This window comes from Scleropages formosus, chromosome 2 (genome assembly GCF_900964775.1).
Source record: "Scleropages formosus chromosome 2, fSclFor1.1, whole genome shotgun sequence".
NCBI classification, from domain to species: domain Eukaryota; kingdom Metazoa; phylum Chordata; class Actinopteri; order Osteoglossiformes; family Osteoglossidae; genus Scleropages; species Scleropages formosus.
In genome coordinates, this window is record NC_041807.1 from 41,884,411 (window position 1) to 41,907,512 (window position 23,102).

Genomic DNA, 23,102 nt, shown 5'->3' on the forward strand with positions numbered 1-23,102 from the left:
AAAAATCTCTGGGAGGTCACGTACCTTGCGAAGGAGAAGGGAGGGAGAGATGTGCCTGACATTCCTCTTAAGCTGGGTTGTCTCTTCCTCTCCTAGTTATGTAACTGACTGGCAGCTCCGATCGAGCATCCCCACTAGTATTTTGTGCGTCTTTCGTTGGCCCTTCCGATGCGCCAGTTGGTGAAGTCCTGGTCCAACACCGGGCTGAATGCCGAGACATGCCCCGCTCATTACAGCCATGCTGTAAAGGGAATAAGACCACAGCAGCTGGGGTCAAGGCAGAGACCCTCCTCAAACACAAGGCTTCACATAAGGCCCTGCTCGAGAGGAGAGGAACTTGAGTTCTTTTAGGGCTTGACAAAGGCACGTGGGCCAGGATTCAGCCAAAGGAGCTTGACCACCAGCCGCAAGATTTGAACTGGCATTGTTTACAACACAAGTTGCCAGTGAAAGTGGTCCTGTATAGGCACAAACTAACCAGCCATCCACTCTGCCTGCGACTCCAGTGGAGTGAGAGCAAAACTCTTGCACAAGCCTTTTGGGCCTGCAGACAGGTGCGGGAGGTCTGGCATTTGGTGACCCGCCTGTGCAGAAATATCGATTCGCAGATGGTTTTACGTACAAAAAAAGTCTTGATGGTATGGAACCCTGGCGCTCAGAAGGCAGCAGCCACCTGAACGTGGCTGGTCATTAGCATAGCCAAACAAATGCTTTGGAATGCAAGAACCCAGCTGGTTCAAACAGTGGTAGACTTGGGTGTCCAGGGTGTGCATCATAAAATCTGGGCCGACCTAACGTTTAGGATAGAGAAGGACATCACAAGGACATTCCACCACAACAGAGCCAGAACCGAGAACCTCCATGCTTTACTTTTTGTACGCGGGACCACCAAGTGAGCAGTAGACAAGCGAAGGGATCTGGTTGGGGTGTAGCAGTTGATCAAGTCTTGTAAATAGCTGGGAGCAGTTCTGTTGATGCATTTATAGGCAATAACCAGGGTCTTGAATGAATTTGATTCGGGCAGCTATAGAAAGCCAATGCAGAGAAATGAGTACAGGAGATACATGGGGAACCCTTTAGCAAGTCAAACACAACTTGTGCAGCAGCATTCTGTCTTCTGCACCCTGGCAGTAGCGGGAAGGCCACACAGGAGAGAGTTGCAGTAGTCCAGATAGATGTCACCATGGCCTGGACAAGTAGTTGGGCAGAGTCAGTTGTGAAGTAAAGATGGTTCTTGCAGATATTATGCAGGATGTATCTGCAGCACTGGGTTGTGGCTTCAATGTGCTGAGAGAAAAGTAGACTTGAGTTAATCATCACTCCCAGACTCTTCGCCAAGGAGATAGGCAAAATGAGTGAGTTGTCCAGTTTGATTGATAGATCGTGACAGGAGGACAGGCTAGCTGGGTGGTGAAGAATCTCTGTTTTGGAGAGGTTGAGTTGGAGGTCAGAGACGTCTGACAGGCAGACAAATGCTTGGGGAAATGTCTGATGCTCCAGGTGTAAAGGAAAGGAAGAGCTGGGTATCATCAGCATAGCAGTGGTATTTGAATCCATGGGAGGCTATGACTGGGCCAAGGGAGGAGGTGTAGATCGAGAAAAGAAGAGGACCCAATACCAGGCTGTGACAGAGGAGGTAGGACAGGTGAGGTGCTCGCCTCTCGGTGTCTTTATTTAGAGAGCAGCTTGAATTTGGAGAGCATGGCTTCATGGGGAGGTCCAGCATGAACTGGGCAGGGTGATGCTGAGAACTTGTCAGTGATTGCTTTGACTTTGTCTCTGGAAGATAGTGGACAGAGAGTGTCAAGGGTGGAAGATAGGGCAGAGAGGAAAGTGTTAGTGGCATCATCTGTAGATAGATCCGCGAATTGTGCAGCAGAAGGGAGAATGACCAGAGTAACAGAGGCATAGCAGGAGTTAGTGGAGGCAGGGTTGAAAGGAGATGAAGAAGTGGTCAGAGACATGCAGCGGAGTGACGGAGAGGATGGAAAAGCCATAGTTATGGGAAAATACAAGGTCAAGGCAACTGCCTGCTTTGTGAGTAGCAGGGGATTGGGACAGGGAGAGATCGAAGGACTGTAGCAGCAACAGAAGGCTGCTTGCATGAATGTCGTCGACATGCAGGTTGAAGTCACCCAGGAGAATCAACGGAGCGTTGCTCAAGATGTCAAGTTCATTGAAGAAGCAGCTGAGAGGGCCAAGAGAGCAATAAAGAACAGCCACAACAAGAGTAAATGGGGCAGTGATAGAGACATGCTATTGGAAGGAGGACAGATCATGCAGGTGGAGAGGGAGAACAGAATATTCCCACTGGGGAGAGATGAGAAGGCCTGTGCCTCCACCTCATTAGGGGGTGTGAGAGAAGCAGTAGTTAGTGGAGAAAGTTACAGGTGTGACTGAGTCATCTGGTGTGATCCAGGTTTCAGTTAGTGCTAGGAGGTTCAGTGAGAGATGGGAGGCATAGGCTGGCATGAAGTCAGCTTTTCTCAAGGTAGACTGGCAGTTCCAGAGTCCCATGGAGAAATTGAAGCAGGATGGAGGGTTTGACAGATGAGGATGAACCAGGTTACTGTAGCAGCAGGAGCATCCAGGCGTCCAGTGGTGGTGACATCGCACAGCTTGGTTGTCGTAGACAGCTTTGATGGTCGATATGTTAGACGCGATATCCCTCGCAGCGCACAATGTTGGTGGCCTCCCTCGGTGGACTCCCACACATAGATTCCCTTGTCCTAGCACCCCAAATCTTCGCTGCTGCTATGAGTCACCAGCTGCTATTTAATCCAGGCTAATTTCCGTCAGTTGAGCCTCCTAATCAAAATTGAAACTACTCCACCAAGAGTGACCAAAACAAACAAACAGATGTGATTAATCAATCAATGGAGTCACGCCCACTCTACACTACGAGACACAGAACTGTTTAAGTGAACGTGCGCACTAACAAACCACAAAATGCAGTTTATTTAACAAACAAATTAACAAAAATACCACCGACAACTACACAGACACAATTGGTTGTGTGTCTATCTGCACAGCTACATGACAGGACTGCGCGTCAGGTTTATCATGATATGTCTTGTCCAATGCAGCCACCCTCCCTGTTCATGGCTGTCAGTATGTATAAGGACAGCACAAACTTTCCCCAGAGAAGCAAGAATTTGTGTGAATTCATATCGACCTCCTTTTGATCGCTTGAAAATCTGATACAATGATACAGTTGAGATTTGATTGTTTGTTTTTATGCTTCACTGAAGCAATATTTCATCATCTTGGGCTATTGCTCAATTTCTTCTGTACATATACGAGAAACACAAATTGAGCCCTTCATTGTGTTCTCTCACTGATATTTAAACACTGTCTAACCTTAATAAACCAAACACCTACCACACTGACTACATTTTATGCACTGAAAAAATAAAGTGTCGGGTACAGTTATAAAAAATTATGTAAAATGTGGTCATGCGGCTTTTAAAGTAAATTGGTGTGGAAGAAAAACACAGCAAAACTCTTTCTCATATTAAAAGTTTAATTATTTCATTCAGCCAAGCTGGATTATTGCATGTAATAGGCAAGTTCAGATATCTTAAAAATGGCTAAATATCTCAAGCTTATGTACCACAGCAGAAGCATGATTGTAATGTGTACAGATACCATGATGCAATAATATTGTAATATAGTTATTGCAAACGTATAGCAAACTGGTTCAAAGAACATGATCACCGACTTTGGCTCAGTTTGGCAATGTTCTGCAAAAGTAGTTGCTTTTAGGTAAAGATTAAGTAAAAAATTTTCTTAATGCACAAATCAACAAGGTTCAGTCACACACACATTTTCAGAACCGCTCGTCCCATACGGGGTCACGGGGAACCGGAGCCTACCCGGCAACACAGGGCGTAAGGCCGGAAAGGGAGGGGACACACCCAGGATGGGACGCCAGTCCGTCGCAAGGCACCCCAAGCAGGACTCGAACCGCAGACCCACAGAAGAGCAGGACCCGGTCCAACCCACTGCGCCACCGCACCCCCCAAGGTTCAGTCAAACTTCTCCAAATACTAAAGCTAAGTTGTTTCAACCTCACAGTTTAACTTAAGATTGGCAACTGCATTTAGTTCATTCACACTGGGTTGTATTAATGTAGAATTTTGGTAACACTTAATGAGTTAGTAACACAATCACATATGAGTAACAAAGTAATGAAGTATTTATATTTAATGAAGAGTTTATAAAACATCAACACCCCAGTATCATATACTTTAGCAACAAGTTCAACAGGGTGAGAAGCCATAGCGCTCCCCTACATCCAGCACTCTAAACACTTGTCTCAAAATGAGTAGTACAAGGAATTCCACCACAGTATAGACAAGTGTCCCCCCATGGTTGAACAACTATTTACATCATCCAACATTGCATATGCAAATCACAACTATTTAAGGTTCAGTACATCACTCCTACTCCTAAGGGGTTTCTTGAGTGGCATGGAATACTACATTACTCTCTAAGAAAATTCCAGTGGGGAGCAGTCCTTAAAACAGTCCCCAGGGTGAACCCATGTCCCGCTCTAACTCTACGAGCATCTCCAGCGAGAAGGGAGGGAGTTCTTAGTGTTGGTCAAAAGCATAAGAACAACATAACCAATAAGGAAATTAAAAAAATTCAAAGGACTGCTGCTATATGGAAATACAAAGCTTTGTTGGCGCTCACAGTTAATCCCTAACCCTTGTTCAGTATCACACAATTAGTGGACACTCACAGACTTCGACAGATGGTGGAGACTGAAATAGATTGCGTTTTTGTTTCTGACGAATGCCACTTTCACATGAAAGCTTTGTGAGATTCACTGTCCTTTGCAGTAGTTATGTACATTTTGGTCAGACGAGCAAAGACGACTCAGCTGACTTGATACTTTAAGTGCTTGCACAATTACACAGTACAGCACATGGTTTGCCATGCACGACACTTAAAACACTGTGTCGGGTTAACTCAAAGGCAACTGAATGTGGACATAACTCACAGTTGTTCTTTCATTGTATGTATCCCTCCGAGTATGGTGTGAAGTTAATAATTATGTGTTGCTCTGCGATATATTAAGTGACGCTAAAAACCTTTAAGAAAAAGCAATTGATTTTCATGAGTAATGCTTGTTGAGCTAACAATTTTTTTCAGTGTGGATTTTCACGAGAATGAACAACTTGGTGCTTTTTTAAATGTTCTGCACGGGAGAAACTTTTTGAACATTTATCACATCCGAAAAGTTTTTCACGAGAATGAACAACTTGGTGCTTTCTTAAGTCACCTGCACGAGAGAACCTCTTTGGACATTTATCACATTCAAATGGTTTTTCACGAGAATGAACAACCTGGTGCGCTTTTAAGTCACTTTCACGGGAGAAACTCTTTGAACATTCACTGCATACAAACAATTTTTCACGAGAATGAACAACCTGGTGCTCTTTTAAGCATTCTGCACGGAAGAAACTCTTTGGACATTTATCACATCTGAACAGTTTTTCACTAGTATGAACAATCTGGTGCCTTTTTAAGGCACGTTGATTGAAAAAACTCTTTTCACATTGACTACATTTGTATGATTTCTCACCAGAATGAAAAACCTGGTGATTTCTTAAGTTGCCATTGTTAGAAAAACTCTTTCCACATTGACTACATTTATATGGTTTTTCACCAGAATGAACACGCTGGTGCTTTTTTAAGGTACTGCTGTGCTTAAACCTCTTTCCACACTGATTACATATGTATGGTCTTTCACCAGAATGAACAACCTGGTGCTTTTCTAAGGTATTTTTCTCTTTAAATCTCTTTCCACAAAGATGACATGTGTATGGTTTTTCACCAGAATGAACACGCTGGTGCTGTTTTAAGTATTCTGGACAAGAGAAACTCTTTGAACATTTATCACATTTGAATGGTTTCTCACAAGAATGAACAAGCCGGTGCTTTTTTAAGTAATCTACACGAGAGAAACTCTTTGGACATTTATCACATGCAAACGGTTTTTCACAAGAATGAACAACCTGGTGCTTTTTTAAGTTACGTGCACAAGAAAAAGTCTTCGGACATTTTTCACATGCAAATGGCTTTACTTGAGAATGAACAACCTGATGCGCTTTTAAGGTACTTTGATCAAAAAAACTCTTTTCGCATTGACTACATTTATATGGTCTTTCATCAGATTGAACACACTGGTGTGCTTTTAAGGATCTTCTGCGACAAAACCTCTTTCCACAAAGATGACATCCAAATGGTTTTACACGAGAATGAACAACCTGGTGCTTTTTTAAGTATGCTGCACAAGAGAAACTCTTTGGACATTTATCACATCCAAACGGTTTTTCACGAGAATGAACAACCTGGTGCTTTTTTAACATACTTTGATAGAAAAAACTCTTTTCACATTGACAACATTTATACAGTTTTATACCAGAATGAACAAGCTGGTGCTTTTTTAAGTATTCTGCACAAGAGAAACTCTTTGGACATTTATCACATCTGAATGGTTTTTCACGAGAATGAACAACCTGGTGGGTTTTTAAGGTACTTTCATAGAAAAAACTCTTTTCACATTGACAACATTTATACCGTTTTTTACCAGAATGAACACGCCGGTGCTTTTTTAAGGTACTTACTCGGGAAAAACTCTTTCCATACCGAATACGTTGAAATTTTTCCTTAGAATTCTGGCCTTCAGCAGTAACACTATCATGACACGGCTGTTCACTGGCCTTGTGATTTATGCCACTGGTGCCAGGTCTCATAGATTGTTCCAAAGCACCTTCAGCAGCTGAACTGCTATTTGGCTCAACCAAACTCTTCTGTGAAAGGTCATTTGGTAAAGAATTCTGCTCTGATTTCACTGCATCTGTCTCTTGTTTATGTTGTTCAGTTAACGGAGAGAAGCTTAACTGATACCCCTCTATGACCTCATACTTATCTTTTATAGGATAAATTGCAGCTCCGTGCATTTCTGTGTTTGAAACAGAGGGCTCCTGTAACAAAGATTTCTGCTCTGCCATAACTTCACCTGTCTGTGATCTACATTGCTTGGCGAACAGACATGTACCAGATTTTAACTGCTCTGAGGGAAAGCTGAGTATCTCTGTGGTGTTGCACAGCTCTCCATTATCACTCTCTTTTTTTAAGTTGAGCAGCACAGACTCCTGTTTAATTTGGTCAACATCCTGGTGCAGCCGTGAGTCCAGCTCTTTGGCACTGAAGCTCTTTATCTCAGTACAATATTCACGGTGAGAAATGTCCTGCTCAACAGGCTCAGTTTTTATGCACATGTCCATGACTGCTGAAACCTCTGAGTGGGGGGTCATTGCATTCCCAGAACAGTCCGACTTAGGCAGGAGGCCATGAGGTGCTCCTGAAGATTGTTCACCTCCTGGTTCTGCCATGATGATCTTGTATGTCTCCTGTCTCCTGCTAGCTTAGGTGCTTCTCCTCTACTCCTGGGTTAATACATGCTGGTGGACAAGTGAGGAAGGGCAATTACGATGAGTATCTGCCATATGTACTGAATAATCTGGATGCTCATGACACAATTTTCAAATTAGCACCTTTTTTTTTGCAGGGAAGCTCTTCTTAAACAAAGGAGAAGATGTGGGTTTGATGAAAAATTTAGATTTACAATTTCATTTATTCATTTAGCAGGCAATTTGCTCAAAAGAGACATGTATCTCAGAGAAAAATACAGTGAGTGCATTACATCAATGGAAGGAAATGTAGATGGAAATGTACTGCTGTATTTTTCTGCTGAACAAAGACATTCACTCTAAATATTCCAGCAGAAATAATGCTAAAATGCAGAATTAACTAAAATTGCTCCAGTCAAATTACCTATCTATATAAAGTGGTAAATAGTTGTAGATAACTCCACAAAGACAACACCTGTAAGCACTACTCCCCCTGATGGCTCCGTAAGTTGCTATTGAGAATTGGATGCTACCTGAAGCTCTTTATAGTCTTGTTACAGTTACAAAAACAAGTTGTTTCCAAAAGCTCCTTACCTGTTAATACAGCCCCTAGCACGAGAGACGGTCCTCAACCCAACTCCCCAAGTCTGATCTCACGCCACACCTCTCAAAACTGTGAAGAAAGAAACATTTTCTTGGAATGAATTCCCAGGACTCTCCCCGTGCTTGTGGAAGGATGCTGCATGCAGTCTCCACCCACAGGGGCTGTGATTCGGGAAACAGTGTGTCAGGTAGAAGAACATGAATGAGGTATTTGTTAGTTGTTCCCAGTCAACTGTATTGCCGTTTTGGACAACTGCCTTTTTATACCCAGGGGCCACGCCCACTGAAACTCACTCAATGCTGGTGCAAATTTTCAAGGTTCCACGGCCACCGTAAAAGTGCCAAGGCAAGATTATGATTGTGAGTTTTGAATACGATCCAAGAATCCCTCAAAAATGTCCAGGGTTCTTTTCAAAGAAATGGAGGGAAGGAGGAAGCCTTTTAAACAGACCCAGCCCAATGGGGGGCTATGCTTGGCCCACCCTGGCCCCACACCCCACAAGCAATCACAAAATTGGTGCGATATTCAGTTCAGCTCCAGATATTTTTTTTTAAATTTTCTTTCTTTTTTTTTTTAGACTGTTGAGACAAATAGCCTTAGTCTCATTCACTTTGTGCTGAATTACAAAGCAATGATAGAAACAGCCAGTGAACTGTATTAGAATTATTAGTGAACTTTATTACTACTACACACTTCAGTAGCCTAAGACAACACAACATGTACAGAAATCTTGTTCCGAAAGGACAAAAGAAAACCACTTTAGCTCACTAGGACACAGCTAGCACCAATGAGAAATAGACGAGTCGAGTAAGTTCATCAGCAGCTTCCGAAGGTGTCAAAAACACAATTAAACCCACTCAAAAATGCAGCAATTCTGTCCGAAATGATTTAAACGGGCAAATCCTCATCAGATGGTTCTGAAATCATATCCCCGAACTCTTTTTGGAGGGAGGGAGAGATGCTTTTTGGCCGCTTGGTATCAGTCACGACCCGGCTTGAATATTCTCTAGAGTGGAATGCATGCCTTTGTTTTCCATGTCAAGTGCTTGGTGCTGCTTTCAACCAAAAAAGACAACTTTCATTTCGACAGGTTTTAAAAACTGGAAAGCAGCATTAGAACGTGACCATGGTCTGCAAAAACATGCTTGTAGCCAGGCTCATTTACAAGCCTCGACCGCATGGACAGAGTTTTGTTACCGACAGGTGTTCTTGCAAAATACACATTTTCAGAAGCACTTGTCCCATACGGGGTCACGGGGAACCGGAGCCTACCCGGTAACACAGGGCGTAAGGCCGGGGACGACACACCCAGGACGGGACACCAGTCCGTCGCAAGGCACCCCAAGCGGGACTCGAACCCCAGACCCACCGGAGAGCAGGACTGTGGTCCAACCCACTGCGCCACCGCACCCCCCCTTCTTGCAAAATAAATGAAAAAAATATTAAAAATTAAAAACAAAAAAAAACAAACAACAACAACCACAAACAAACAAATCTAAAACTTAGATTTTTAGATTTTGTGACATTCCAAGTGATGACACCCCCGGAGCCAGGCATTTCCATTCACTTTAAATTAGACATGAAGGCCTATATGCAAGTAATTTCAAACTGTACAAATACGATTAGCAAGGTGTATCTCCTATTTGTTTACTGTGTTTAATCTTTCTGTTGTAATATGTACCCCTGATGTTCCCTTTTTCACTTTTTAATATGGTTGTGGAATGCTACATGTACTCTTTGTATTTTTTCTGTTTTTGTTGCTTAAATTTAAAAAAGAACTTTTGGTTTGATCTATTAATAATCTAATAGATAAAACAATTTTTTAACCAGTATACATAGAGTGTATACACTGTGAGTTTCTGTATTGTAATTATATGAATTAGTTAGAGAAAGGGGGGGGCACAGTGGCGCAGTGGGTTGGACCAGGTCCGGCTCTCCGGTGGGTCTGCGGCTTGGGGTGCCCTGCGACGGACTGGCATCCCGTCCTGGGTGTGTCCCCTCCCCCTCCAGCCTTGCGCCCTGTGTTGCTGGGTTAGGCTCCGGCTCCCCGCGACCCCGTATGGGAGAAGCAGTTCAGATAATGTGTGTTATAGAAAGACACTTCAGTATTACATGCACTTGGCAGGGAGGCACATTAAAATCCTTTTTGGAACCACCAAAAAATTTAGGGCAGGCACCACTCCGATAAAGCATGAGAGCATTTGGACCGCATGCGTGAGGTATAATGTTGGCCTACACGGTGACCCTTCAACATATTTTACCATGAATAGCAGCACAGGTTTTCTCCTTTAATCAAAGAGAACCCCCTTGCTGTCATTTGTGTGAGGGGGCCATGAAGAAGAGCTGTGGTTGGGGGCAACGTAAAATTGCAGCACTGTAAGAGAAGAGGAGGAGAGGGTGGAGCAGCATCCAGGGGCTGCTGGAACAGGGATGTGGCATACGGCTTTAGGAGCGACACATGGAATGTCGGGCATACACGTAGTTGAGGGGGGAGCTGGAGTCGATACACCACCAGGTTGATGAGGCGGAGAACTCTGAATGGCCGGATGTACTGTAGGCCGAGTTTCCTGGATGGCAACTTCATCTTGAGGTCCCTGGCTGACAGCCAAACCCATTGCCCTGGCACAAAGGTGAGCGTGTGGCGGTGGTAGTCGGCCTGCCGTTCGTAGTTTAAGAAGCTTCGCTGAAGGTGAACCCAGACGGCATGCCATGCCTTCTCGCTCTCCTGATACCAGGTGTCCACCGCTGGTACGTCGCTAGGGCCAGGGGAACAACAAGGATTGATAACCTAAAAAGCACTGGAACGGGGAGAAATCCGTGGGCGAGTGTGTCAGCAAATTGTGCGTATATTCGGTTCACAGGAGGGACCGGGACCACAGGTGCTGCTTACAGCTACAATAACTGCAGGAAGCGGCCGACATCTTGCTGGAGCTGCTCAACCTACCCATGGCCTCTGGGTGATATCCTGAAGTCAGGCTTACCAAGAGCCCTAGTTTACACCAAAAGGCCATCCAGACCTGCCAGGTGAACTGCAGGCCCCGGTCTGAGACGATGTCTTCAGGGAGGCCATAGAAGCGGAACACATTGTAGAAAAGAACCTCCGCTATCACTAGGGCTGTAGGGAGTTTTGGGAGAGGAACAAGGCAGCATGCTTTCGAAAAGTGGTCAATCTTCATGAGCACCATGCTCTTACTGTTGGGCAGCTGGAGGTCCATGAGGAAATCAACCACTACATGAGACCATGGACGGACTGGCACAGGTAGAAGTTCGAGCAGACCTGCGGCTTCTGGGTGGAGGTCTTAGCTTGCACGCAGGTGTAGTCCCGGACATCCTCTCGGATGGAAGGCCACCAGAACCGCTTCAGGAGAAGGGACAGTGTTCAGATGTTTCCTGGTTGGCCTGCTGCTGGGGAGTCATGGGCCCACCACAAGAGCATCAGTCAGATGCTCACTGGTATGTACTGCTTTCCAGTCTCCTGAGCCACCTGGAGATCTTTAAGAAACTCTCATTGCACCAGAGCCACAACACTGCCAGGGTGCGATGGGCTCTGGGGGGCCCGAGAGTGGTGTACCATCATACACCCGTGACAATGCGTCAGCCTTGGTGTTTTTGGCACCTGGTCTGTATTACACCGTGAAGCAGAAATGGGTTAAAAAAAAAAAAAAAAAAAAAAAAGGCCCATTGGGCCTGTCGGGGGCTCGGGCGGCCTCTGGAGGTACTCCAAATTCCTATGGTCAGTCAGCACCAGGAAGGGGTGTGTGGCCCCCCCAGCCAGTGCCGCCACTCTTCTAGGGCCAGCTTTATGGATATAGCTCCCCGTTTTCTATGTCATAATTCTTGGTTTTGTTAGCTTACGTGAAAAGTAGGCACATGGATGTAGTTTTGGTGGGGAGCCATGTTGTTGGGACAATACCACTCCTACCCCCACCACCGAAGCATTGACCACCATTACGAAAGGCAGAATGGGGCCCGGGTGGAGGAGGACGGGTGCCTTGGTGAACCTGTCCTTCAGGGTCTGGAAAGCATGCTGGGCTTGCTCAGTCCATGGGAGGAGGGTGCTCTAACCTGCGGTGAGAGCGGTGAGCTGCGGAACTATCAAGCTGTAACCCCGGATGAACCATCTATAGAAACTGGCAAACATGAATCCCTACAAAGCCTTAACGATCTTCAGACGGGGCCACCCCGTCACAGCCCGGACTTTCCCCGGGTTCATGGCCACCCCTACCTTGCTCAGGATAAACACAAGAAATGCAATCTGTTCTTGGTGGAATAAACACTTCTCGGCGTTCACAAATAAGCAGTTCTACAAAAGGCTTCGGAGCACCTCTCTTAGCTGCTGGACGTGTTGCTCTCTGGACCTGGAATAGCTCAGGAGATCATCCAGATACACAAGGAAGCAGACGTTCACCAACGAACACCCGTGATCGACTCACCTCTTCAGCCTCTTCCTGCCCACTGCCCTCACCTGAAACACACTTCTGCAGATATGAGTCCTGCTGTGGACTGTAAAGAAAATGAGGAGGCTGTGTCAGAAAAAAATGAAGAGGTGAGAGAGGAGCTCTGAGAATAGTCTGTCTTTAGAGTCTCAGTGATGTGAATAATACCATTAATTAATTAAATGTATTCTTGCAGTATTGTACAGCATTGTTGAGGTATTGGCTGTATTTACATTTCCATTACATTTATTCATGTAGCAGATGCTTTTAAAATAATAGTCAATTTGGAATTGGTGTTATTTAGAATAAATGTTTCAGTACACTTGAGGGGCGCGGTGGCACAGTGTGTTGGACTGGGTCCTGCTCTCTGGTGGGTCTGGGGTTCGAGTCCCGCTTTGGGGTGCCTTGCGGCGGACTGGCGTCCCGTCCTGGGTGCGTCCCTCCCGGCCTTGCACCCTTGCTCCGGTTCCCCGCGACCCCGTCTAGGACAAGCGGTTCTGAAAATGTGTGTGTGTGTGTTTCAGTACATATATTATTATGCCATACTGGTAAATGTTTATATGCTATTGAGAAAAGTGTTTTTTTTTTTAAATCGTTAATTTGCATTTGCTGTTATTCAGAATATAACAGTTTCAATGCATATGTTTTTTGCAATTGCTCTTATACGGGGAAAAAAAACACTACATTAGGAAATGTTTATATACATTACAAAGAAATAAATGTATTTTAAAAACTTAATTTGGAACTGATGATATTTAGAATGAAACAGTTTCAATACATTATTGCGTTGTAGTGGTAAATGTTTATATGCATGATTAAAGAATACATTTATTTTAAAAGAATAGTTCATTTGCAGTTGCTGTTATACGGAAGACAACAGTTATTGCGTGATATTAGTAAATGTTTATATACATTACTAAGAAAAAAGTATTTTAAGATCAGTTTGATGTTATTTACTATAAAACCGTTTCAATACATACTTTATTGTGTCGCACCGGTATATAGAACCCCAATTCAAAAAAAAAGATGGGACAGTGTGGAAAATGCTAATAAAAACAAAAAGGACTGATGTGTAAATTTACTTTGACTTGTATTTAAACAAAAACAGTATGAAGACATGGTATTTCATTTACATTTATTTAGCAGATGCTTTTCTCCAAAGCAACTCCCAGTTAGTTAACTCTATGTAGTGTTAATATGAGCCCACACACCTTATTCACCGCAGTGACTTACACTGCTAGATACACTACTTACACTGGGTCACTCATTTCATGTTTTACACATTAACTGCATTGTTTTGTTTTTGACAATATACATTTATTCCAAAGCTGATGACTGTAACAAGTTCCAAAAATTTGGGGGAGTCGAATGTATACTACTCTGTAACGTAATAACAACACTTTTTAAGCATTTGGGCACTGAAGACACCAGTTGTTGGTTAAGTTTAGCAAGCAGAATTTCCTCCCATTCATGCACGCAATCGTAATTGTATTGCTTTTAAAGAATTGCTAATTTGCTCATTTGGGGGAAGTTGAGCCTGAAACTAAGAAATTTCTTTAGAGACTTGACACCCTTCTTGAATGTCAAGAGGGATTCAGCAGTTCTGAATTATTACATTTACATTCATTAATTAATATATCAAGACACTTCTTTCTCCAACCAACCGGCGCCGACGACGTACAACTCAGAAAAACAGTTCATGATTACATCAAGAGAAAGATAGATTTGGATGCAGACACGTGATTACAGTATAGTGAATTTGTCACATTCAAATATTGTAATACCTTGTGGTATTATTTGTTATTTAATTGTAAATAGTTTGTTGTCACGTTTGTGTTTTATTTTATTCTTTACCTGAGGACGGGAGTTCAGAGAATGCGTGTGACGTAAGAGGTATGCGAGTGCGCATGTGTGAGAGCGAATGGAGGGACTGTGAGGAGCTGTGTGGAAGTTGGAAGTGCGCATGTGTGAGAGCGAATGGAGAAACTGGGAGAGAGGAGCTGTGTGGAAAGTGGAAATGCGCGCGTGATGTATTAGACTGCTTTCTAAATAAGTGTTCATGTCACCGGTTGCGGAAGAGGCAGCAGCCCGTCTTATTGATCAGCACCTTAAGAAACCCCAAACATTTTGGAATTATTGATTCATAGTACGGTTCTGTGCGGTCGTTACGTTTTGTGTCCAAAACCTGGGTTTTGTCCCGAATCCACCGATAGGACGCGACGAAGGAAATTCAAATTGGCTGAGGGGAAAAAAATTAAAATCGAGAATGCTCGGACAAAAAGAAACCTATCACAAACCAGGTAAAACTAGAACATAGGTGACTGTAAAAAAAAAAAAAAAAAATGTACTGTAATGGCTCGAAAGAGCACAGAGCTACTCCAGAGAGAACCCCAAAGGACTGGGGGTTTATTAAAGTTGGACGATAAGACGGAGTGCTGTCCTCTCTCGGACGAGAATAAATGAGCAGCCTACGCGGCGTGACGCGCGCACGTCCAATTCACTCGGTTCCACTTTCTCTATGGCCACCTCTCACGTCACATGCATTCTCTCAACCACACCCTAGTTCAACACAATAAAGCAACTATTTGCGATTAAATTATTTAAAAAAAAAAAAAAAAAAAAAAAAAAAAAAAGAAAACCGCAAGTTATAACAGTACATACCAGAACCGGCAAGATTCCCGTTTTCAGGACGCTACCTGCACGTCATATCCGGGGCGCGGAAAACAATTCAAACAAAGATGGCGGCGCCGTGACCTTGTGCTCGAGACCCGTAAATAGAGACACCGAAGTTTTCCAGCAATGGAAGCTGGGAGGCGTTTCTTTCTCAGTTCGAACTTGTAGCTGCTTCAGCTTATTGGACAGAAAAAGAAAAAGCGCAGCAGTGTAAAAGACTTAATTTTGGGATATTGTTTGGATGTGGTGGCACTAGACTGTTTAGTGGTGCATGATTTCAGATTTGTGTATGCTGAGTCTTTCCTCCCCCAGGGCTTGCCTTAGGCAGGATTTGGTACACGTGGACTGAGTGGGTGGGTGAGAGTCTTATATAAGTTTCACATGTTTTGGATCCAGTAAAAACTTTGAAGGCATTTGAAATCAGCTTGGGTGGGTTATCGTTTTTTATTTTCTAGATCCCTAAGTGTCTAGGCAAACCCTTCAAGAATGTTTGGTTACAGCAGTTAGCTTTATCATTGACTGATGAGGCATCAGCTTGTTTACTGCTGCTGAGCCCCGGAGACAGGTGTGACTGAGACTCTGGTTGAGACACTACAGAGGCACTTTTGGGAATTTACCCTGTGAGATTCCCTATGTTGTGAGCTCAAACACTGCATCAGGCAGCCCGGTGAGCCCCTGCGAACTCCGACATACATCATATAAAGCCTGTGAAGATGGGCTTATATGTCCGTGCCGCCTAACGTTGAAAGGGAGCCGGCCTGGGGCCAGTTTATTGAAGCACTCGCGCATGATCGGCTCTTCCTGCATGTACAATTTGCTCACCCCTTGTCATTGGGGGAAGTGCTGGAACTGGTGGGAAAAAGAGATTTAAAATTTCTCCATTCATCACTTCTGATGTTTAAAGTCTTTATTCAATAAAGAAACCCTAAAAAAAATCTCATGCCAATGATAAATCTAAAATAAAACTCAATAAAACTCACTAATATAAGGATTGCATGACAGGGCCTTTAAGACACAAAAAACATACCCCAAGGCTAAAAACCATAAGTAATTAAAAGGAACTTACCCCACAGTTCCACCGCTCAAGAGGGGTGTTCACCTGGCATGTTCCCTGGATGTTACCATACACCTTACCTACCATTCTTGGGACTAGCAGTGTAAGTCACCTTGGTGAATAAGGTGTGTGGGCTAGTAACACTACATAGTATTCACTGTAAGTCGCTTTGGAGAAAAGCATCTGCTAAGTGAATAAATATAAATGTACTGGTCCCCTGGCCTGTTTTCAGGGTGTTACCATCCACCTTACCTACCGTTCTTGGATGTTTTCCTTTTCGCAAAACAGGTGAATGATAAAAATACATGTACATTTCACCAAATATAAACACACACAGTTTCTGAACCGCTTGTCCCATACGGGGTCGCGGGGAATTGGAGCCTAACCCGGCAACACAGGGCGTAAGGCCGGAGGGGGAGAGGACACACCCAGGACGGGACTCCAGTCCGTCGCAAGGCACCCCAAGTGGGACTCGAACCCCAGACCTACCGGAGAGCAGGACCCGGTCCAACCCACTGCGCCACCGCACCCTCTTCAAATATAAACACAATTAAGAAAATTAAGAAACACCATCCACTGAACTAATCAACATTACTTTAAAATAAACCATTAAAAAAATTACTACAAACATGCCACGCAGGTAGTCATTTAAGTGACTACTTAAAAGTGCAATAAGTGCTATAAATTATAAAGGTCATTGACACTGTTTTGTTTGTCATTGTTTTGTTTGTGCAGTATTTCTATTGTCCTTGCCCATAGTCTGTGGAGAAGCATTCAGGAAGATTTTCATGATACATGTACATCATACTTGTATCTATGACAATAAACTTGAAACTTGATCATTACAATTACATAATCGCACACATTGTCGTGGTGTGGCAGGTTTGGCCGGGTCCCGCTCTCTGGTGAGTCTGGGGTTTGAGTGCTGCTTGGGACGTCTTGCAACGGACTGGCATCTCGTCCCAGGTGTGTCCCTTCCCCCTCAGGCCGTCTTGTGTCCTGCGTTGCCGGGTTAGGCTCCGGTTTGCTGTAACCCCACTTGGAACAAGTGGATTCAGATTGTGTGTGTGTATTTCTTAATAATGTATAGAAATATTTACCACTACGATGTAATAATGTATGCATTGAAACTGTAATATTCCAAAAAAACAGCAAATGCAAATGAACTCTTCTTTTCAAATTAACGATGCAGTAATATATTGAAACGGTTTTATTCTAAATAACATTTATCCATCCATCTTCCTCCGCTTATCTGGGACCGGGTCACGGGGGCAGTAGTCCAAGCAGAGCCCCCCAGACTTCCGTCTCGCCGCACACCTCCTCCAGCTCCTCTGGGGGAACCCCAAGGCGTTCCAAGGCCAGCTGGGAGACGTAGTCTCTCCAACGTGTCCTGGGTCTGCCCCGAGGCCTCCTCCCACTGGGACATGCCCGGAACACCTCCCCAGGGAGGCGTCCAGGAGGCATCCGGAACAGATGCCCGAGCCACCTCAACTGGCTCCTCTCGATGCGGAGGAGCAGCGGCTCTACTCCGAGCTCCTCCCAGGTGACTGAGCTCCTCACCCTATCCCTAAGGGTGCGCCCAGCCACTCTGCGGAGGAAACTCATTTCTGCCTCTTGTATCCACGATCTTATTTTTTTGGTCATGATCCAGAGTTCATGACCATATGTGAGGGTAGGAACGTAGATCGACCGGTAAATTGAGAGCTTCGCCTTACGACTCAGCTCCTTTTTCACCACAACAGACCGGTACAGTGACCGCATTACTGTGGACGCCGCACTGATCCGTCTGTCAGCTTGCCGCTCCATTTTTCCCTCACTCGTGAACAAGACCCCGAGATACTTAAACTCCTCCACTTGAGGGAGCAACTCCCCCCTAACCCGGAGGGGGCAATCCACCTTTTTCCGACTGAGAACCATGGCCTCGGATTTGGAGGTGCTGATTCTCATCCCCGCCGCTTCGCACTCGGCTGCAAACCTCTCCAGTGCACGCTGTAAGCCTTGATTCGATGAAGCCAACAGGACCACATTGTCCGCAAAAAGCAGAGACGAGATCCTGCAGCCACCAAAACAGACACCCTCCGTTCCCTGGCTGCACCTAGAAATTCTGTCCATGAAGATAATGAACAGAATCGGTGACAAAGGGCAACCCTGGCGGAGTCCAACATGCACCGGGAACAGGTCTGACTTACTGCCGGCAATGCGAACCAAGCTCCTGCTCTGGTCATACAGGGAACGGACAGCTCGTAGCAGCGAGCCCCGAACCCCATAATCCCGAAGTACCCCCCACAGGATGCCATGAGGGACACGGTCGAACGCCTTCTCTAGGTCCACAAAACACATATGGACTGGTTGGGCAAACTCCCATGAACCCTCCAACACCCTAGTGAGGGTATAGAGCTGGTCCAGTGTTCCACGGCCAGGGCGAAAACCGCATTGCTCCTCCTGTATCCGAGGTTCGACTATCGGTCGGGTTCTCCTCACCAGTACCCCGGCATAGACTTTCCCAGGGAGGCTAAGGAGTGTGATCCCCCTGTAGTTGGAACACAATCTCCGGTCCCCCTTCTTAAAAAGAGGGACCACCACCCCGGTCTGCCAGTCCAGAGGCACCGTTCCCGAGCTCCACGCGATGCTGCAGAGGCATGTCAGCCAAGACAGCCCCACAACATCCAGAGACTTGAGAATCTCAGGCAGATCTCATCCACCCCCGGAGCCTTGCCACCAAGGAGTTTTTTGACTACCTCAGCAACTTCAGCCAGGGTAATGGACGAGTCCTCCTCCGAGTCCCCGGCCTCAACTTCCTCCCGAGGACATCCTCAGCTGAGGTCAGCAGCGCACCACTTCCACTGTAAACAGTGTTGGTGGAACACTGCTTCCCCCTTCTGGGTCGCCGGACGGTTTGCCAGAATCTCTTTGAGGCCGACCGAAAGTCTTTCTCCATGGCCTCACCGAACTCCTCCCAGGCCCGAGTTTTTGCCGCGGCGACTGCCAGAGCCGCGTTCCGTCTGGCCCGCCGGTACCCGTCAGCTGCTTCAGGAGTCCCATGAGCCAGCCAGGCCCGATACAACTCCTTCTTCAGCTTGACGGCATCCCTTACCTCCGGTGTCCACCACCGTGTTCGGGGATTGCCGCCGCGACAGGCGCTGGAGACTTTATGGCCGCAGCTCCGAACCGCCGCCCCGACAATGGAGGTGTGAACATAGTCTATTCGGACTCAATGTCCCCAGTCTCCCTCAGGACCTGGTTGAAGCTCTGTCGGAGGTGGGAGTTGAAGACCTCTCTGACAGGGGCCTCCGCCAAACGTTCCCAACAGACCCTCACTATGCGTTTGGGCCTGCCAGGTCTGTCCAGCTTTTTCCCCCGCCATCGAATCCAACTCACCACCAGGTGGTGATCAGTTGACAGCTCAGCCCCTCTCTTCACCCTCTCGTCCAAGACATATGGCCGAAGATCAGAAGAAACAACTACAAAGTCGATCATCGACCTCTGACCTAGGGTGTCCTGGTGCCAAGTGCACTGATGGACACTCTTATGCATGAACATGGTGTTTGTTATGGACAAACCGTGACTAGCACAGAAATCCAATAACAACTCACCACTCGGGTTCCAATCAGGGAGGCCGTTCCTCCCAATCACGGCCCTCCAGGTGTCACTGTCGCTGCCCACGTGGGCGTTAAAGTCTCCCAGTAGAACGACAGAGTCCCCAGTGGGAGCGCTTTCTAGCACGTCACCCAGGGACTCTAAAAAGGCCGGGTACTCTGCACTGCCGCTAGGCGCATAAGCACAAACGACAGTGAGAGACCGTTCCCTGACCCGAAGGTGCAGGGAGACGACCCTCTCATTCACCAGGGTAGACTCCAACACATGGAGTGGGGGGCTATTAATAAGCTCACACCAGCCCGCCGCCTCTCACCCTGGGCAACGCCAGAATAGTGGAGAGTCCACCCTTGGTCGAGAAGAGTGGTTCCAGAACCCAAGCTGTGAGTGGAAGTGAGCCCGACTATATCTAGACAGTATCGCTCAACCTCCTGCACTAGCTCAGGCTCCTTCCCAGCCAGTGAGGTGACATTCCAAGTCCCAAAAGCCAGAGTTGGCGCCCGAGGTTTGGGTCGGCCAGGAACTCGGCCCCGACCGCCACCCAAATCACAACGCACCGGCCCCTTACGGCCTCTCCAGCAGGTGGTGAGCCCGCCGAAGAGTAGCTCCACGTCTTGGCTTCGGGCTGAGCCCGGCTAGACCCCGTGGGCATAGACCTGGTTACCAGGCGCTCGCATGCGAGCCCCCCCCAAGGCCTGGCTCTAGGGTGGGGCCCCGGTGACCCCATACCGGGCGGGGTAAACGAGAACCTTGATTTAATGGTCATAAGGGGGTTTTGAACCGCGCTTTGTCTCGTCTGTCACCCAGGACCTGTTTGCCATGGGAGACCCTACCAGGGGTATATAGCCCCAGGCAACATAGCTCCTGAGATCATTCAGGCACTCAAACCCCTCCACCATGTTAAGGTGGCGGTTCACGGAGGGATATTATTATTATTATTATTATTATTATTATGTGAACTGCTTAGAGCTGAATATCTGTTTTGGGTTTGGACGGGAGAACCTGAACCAGGAACCCGTGCCTTATGCGTCGCTTTATTCGACCTACTCCGAACAGTAACCCAGTCGCCAGGAGAGCGCTCCGGGGTATCCGGCTTCTCATTAGCTGTACTGGGGCCTGTAAGTGTCCATGCTGAGTTCGACACTACAGAGGCATCGGGACACGCTGATTCCAACCAACTCTCTGTTTCTCGGATAGAAATTAAATTCTTAATGAACCCTTCTAAATCGCGGACCTTCCGCACCAAATCATTATTTATCACGCATTTCGAGCAAATGAAATGCTCGACAATGTCAACAGGTGCAACTAAGCAATACATGTTACATGATACACAACATGGGACTCCATTCTTTTGAAAGAGGGCGTCTCGGCTGCCGCTGTTCGACTCCTCGCTCTGGACGCTCTGCCTCGCTCCTCACATATGGTACAGATGACCCTGAGCACCTCCCTTTGGAGGTATACCAGGCACAACCAATTGGGACGAGACCTCGAGGTTGGCCCAGGACCCAATAGAGAGATTATATCTCCCAGTTGGCCTGGGAGTGGCTGGGAGATATAATGGTTGGATGGATTTTCCTTGAAATAATGTTATATATTTCATCTGAAAATCTGAAATACACACTTTTTTGGTATGTTTTCATTGTTTACATTGCATACGTGCTGTGTTATAGATGAAGTGCCTGGGTTTCAATCCACTCAAGTTAAAATGAATTTCAGCTTTTAGAGAACTTATTTGAGGTCAGGCCAAGGTCATCTGAGGTCATTGCTACAGCGCTCATGCACCATTCTTATCTTTATGAGAGAAAAAGCTGGAATGATACTCCTAGTCCATCACTAAATGAACTCCTTAGCTCTCTGTGTACCTTTTTTCAGACATTATCTTATCTTTCATTGTCTCAGCACTGTTCTTTGCATTTTGCAAATTTATAATGGGTACAACTACAGACAGACTTTTGCAGATGTTTTGCAGTTGATCAAACTGTTTTTATCCTTAACCTGAATACACGAAAACACAGAAGTGATGAATGGAGAAATTAGAAGTTGTCGTGTAAAGCTCTGTAATATCAGTAACAGCCCTTGTCTACAAAGAGTCACTTCCTTTAGATGCCATTTCCAGACTTTGACAAGGGCTGTTACTGATATCAACAAGCTTTCCATGAAAACTTATAACATGTTTAAAAATTGTGTTGGGCACACTTAAAGAAATTATATAAAAATGTTTGCATGCAGCTTTTAAAGTAAATTGTGGTGGAGGAAGTGGTGTATAAGAAAAACTCAGCAAAACTCTTGCTCATATTAAAAGTTTAATTATTTAATTCAGTCAAACAAGATTATTGCATGTAATAGGCAAGTTCAGGTAACTTAAAAACTTTCACTCTGGCAATGTTCTGTAGAAGTAGTTGGTTTTAGGTAAAATTAAGTAAGAAGAAAAAAAAAAACTTTTCTTACCAATGCACAAATCAATGAGGTTCAGTCAAACTTCTCCAAATACTAAAGGTAAGTTGTTTCAACTTCGCAGTCTGACTTGAGGTTGGAAATTGCATTTAGTTCATTCACACTGGGTTGTATTAATGCAGAATTTTGCTAACACTCAATCAGTTAGTAACACAATCATATATGAGTAACAAGGTAATGAAGCATTTATATTTAATGAAGATTTTATAAAACATCAACACTCCAGTATGATATACTTTACCAACAAGAAGTTTAAAAGGCTGAGAAGCCTTTTTTTTTTTTTTTTTTTCCCCCACACACAGTCCAAAATTGCTCATCCCGACTGGGGTTGCGGTGAACCGGAGCCTGACGTGGCAAAACAGGACGCATAAGGCCAAAGGGGGAGGGGACACACCCTGGACGGGATGCCAGTCCGCTGCAAGGCACCCCAAGCAGGACTTGAACCACCAACCTACCACACAGCAGGACCCAGCCAAACCCACTGCACCCCCCCCAGAAAAAGGATGGATGGATACAAAGCGCTGCTACAGGCATAACTGCAACTTTGCAAACACAGCTTAAACTGGTCTCATGCATTCCCCAGCAAGGGATCGAATCCCAGTCTCCTGCACGACAGACAGGGACACTCATCACTATACTAACATCCAGCATTCTAAACACTTGTCTGAAAATACATGTACAGCATGTGCAGCACATGGTTTGCCATGCACGACACTTAAAACAGCATGTCAGGTTTACTCAAAAGCAACTGAATGTGGACATTTCTCACAGCTGCTCTTTCATGTTAGGGGGTGCGGGGAAGCAGTGGCTGCCTTCTGGTGGATCTGAGGTTCAAATCCTGCTTGGGGTGCCTTGCAGCG

General features: G+C 45.6%; 1 protein-coding gene and 1 long non-coding RNA gene across 2 annotated transcripts in view; both read right to left on the reverse strand.

Annotated features, from left to right (window-relative positions):
* Positions 1-3,986: 3,986 nt before the first annotated feature.
* The window catches only part of LOC108923270 (oocyte zinc finger protein XlCOF6-like), a 64,318-nt gene continuing 45,202 nt past the window's right edge, over positions 3,987-23,102 (reverse strand). The window contains exon 5 of the mRNA XM_029259209.1: positions 3,987-6,362. Within this exon, the coding sequence (XP_029115042.1) occupies positions 5,157-6,362 (1,206 nt within the window). The 3' untranslated portion in view covers positions 3,987-5,156. The remainder of the gene's footprint in view (positions 6,363-23,102) is intronic.
* LOC108923273 (uncharacterized) lies at positions 7,225-15,237 on the reverse strand. Its single transcript, XR_001965214.2, has 4 exons — positions 15,129-15,237; positions 12,465-12,534; positions 8,022-8,100; positions 7,225-7,478 (listed from the first exon to the last, which is right to left on the reverse strand). It is a non-coding gene; the product is annotated as an uncharacterized LOC108923273 (long non-coding RNA).